The sequence below is a fragment of the Candida theae genome, assembly GCF_024610275.1.
Source record: "Candida theae strain CBS 12239 chromosome Unknown scaffold160, whole genome shotgun sequence".
In the NCBI taxonomy this organism is placed as follows: domain Eukaryota; kingdom Fungi; phylum Ascomycota; class Pichiomycetes; order Serinales; family Debaryomycetaceae; genus Lodderomyces; species Lodderomyces theae.
Window position 1 is genome coordinate 1 of NW_026261484.1, and position 2,051 is coordinate 2,051.

General features: G+C 38.6%; 2 protein-coding genes across 2 annotated transcripts; both read left to right on the forward strand. All coding sequences in view use genetic code 12, as the record gives it.

The window, feature by feature from the left end:
* KGF57_005002 (uncharacterized protein) lies at window positions 1-356 on the forward strand (the record flags this gene model as incomplete). Its single annotated transcript, XM_051754572.1, has 1 exon — window positions 1-356. A coding segment is annotated over one exon (356 nt), but the record flags the coding sequence as incomplete, so codon positions are not given.
* Window positions 357-1,699: 1,343 nt separating this feature from the next.
* Window positions 1,700-2,051, forward strand: KGF57_005003 (uncharacterized protein; the record flags this gene model as incomplete). The annotated part of the gene is made up of 1 exon (XM_051754573.1): window positions 1,700-2,051. A coding segment is annotated over one exon (352 nt), but the record flags the coding sequence as incomplete, so codon positions are not given.

Here is a 2,051-nt window from a genome sequence, read left to right on the forward strand (position 1 = left end):
GACAACCATATATCCATGCCATCTGTGTTGCTTGGGTGTCAAGAAACTCCAATTCAGTGAGGAACAGATCCATTTGTTCTGCTTTATATAACATGTTTGTGCAGTTGGGTAATATCATCGGTAACAATATTTACCGTGAGGATGATAAACCACAATACAAGAGGGGTAACATGCAGTTGTTTGCCATTACGTTGGCTCTTATTCCTGTATTGTTGTTGGTTAAAGCGTACTACGTTTGGAGAAACAAGAGCAGGGACAAGATATGGAACGCAATGACCGAAGAGGAGAAGCACGTGTATAGGGAAACGACAAAGGATGAAGCTAACAAGAGGTTAGACTTTAGGTTTGATCACTAAGTGTGCAATATAGTTTAGAGATTTGCTAACGGTGTATAAGAAGTGTGCCAGTGTGTGTGTGTGTGTGTCTTGATCTTTCTCTTACCTGAATTACTCTGCACTTTTTGTGGCATGAATGATGACCGTCATCAAAAGCAAAAGCAAAAGATAATCAACGCCACAAATGTGAAAAAATTCGTTTCAGAGTAAATATCGGCCCGATTTGAGGCTATATTCCGAGAACGCGATCTGCACCGACTTTTGGTATCTTGCTTCGATTCGTCCCCGTGTGGCAAAGAGGGATATTGGATATAAGTGCTTGTGGTTTGAAGCGCTAGTCCGCCTTTGTCAAGATGGTCATTAATTAAATATTTCTTGCTCCCTGTGATACATTACTCCGAGCCGACTAAGAGTGAGGGGTTATGAGAGTTTGTTGTGTGAATACCGAAAAAAAAAAAAATGGGCAGTGTTGATGTTATGTTTTAGTAATTAATCCTTCACGTGACTGATGATAATATTTTTGTGCACAATCAAAATTGACGCCACTTTTTGACACAATTTTCGATTTGCAACCGCTGATAGCTCTTATTGGATTGATACATGGCTCCACGTGGCTCTGCGCTTTTTTCCAGGTAAGCCCAAAATACCTTATTCAGAGTACGAACCATTATAGTCATGTGAATTATTCTAACAGCTTTGACTTTCAAACGTTATCTGAAATGGGATGGGTTTTGCCTGTTTATTAACAAGATCTTTTTGTTTGCAGCCACACCCCTAAAGAACAATACAAACGGAAAAAATAAAAAAACAAAACAGAAAAAAAAGAAAGAGATAATAATGATGCAATTGAAACCACAGTTTTCATCACAAACTTTTAATTGATCTTTTTTGCGCACCAAATTAAATTAAGGCAAAAGGAGTCATTTGCTATTTGTCTGTTTCTCTATATACTGCATATGACTGAACGTCTATTGTATTCCGTCAATCACGCAAGATCTGTACGTTCCACTTCGTCTGCTTTTCGGCATTTAGCGAATTAACAATATTANACTGCATATGACTGAACGTCTATTGTATTCCGTCAATCACGCAAGATCTGTACGTCCCACTTCGTCTGCTTTTCGGCATTTAGCGAATTAACAATTAACAACTAACAATTAACAATTAACAACTAACAATTAACAATTAAGAAATAAAAAAAAATAAAATTGGAAATTAAGAGCAGCTGACTGAAACAGCGGCCCCATCTTTGGACTATTTAAATACTCCTGGGAATGTTCAGCGGCTCATCTCTCAAATCTTTTGTTCTTGGCAAGGTTAATCGACAAGTTCTTGGCAGATATACATTAGTTCCTACATCAAACATGACACGCCAAGATTCAATAACCGATTCCGTATCTTCCAATAATTCCCTCAACTACTCATCTGATAACAAGGATCAGGGCCATGTCAAGGATTACAATAAGGAGTCTGTCACCCGTGTGGGTTCAGAAAGCTCCACAGAATCCGATCAGCTTGCCAAAAATCCATTCTTGAATCCTAAAGTGGAAGAATACTATCGTGACTTGTACACAAACTCTGGATACGAGAGTTACTCTGCATTCGACCCATACTTTGAATGGACAGAGGAAGAAGAGAAAAAGGTCATTTGGAAGTTGAACTGGAGAGTCGCATTCACTGCATGTCTCTTGTTTGTCAGTTTGCAAGTTGATAGAG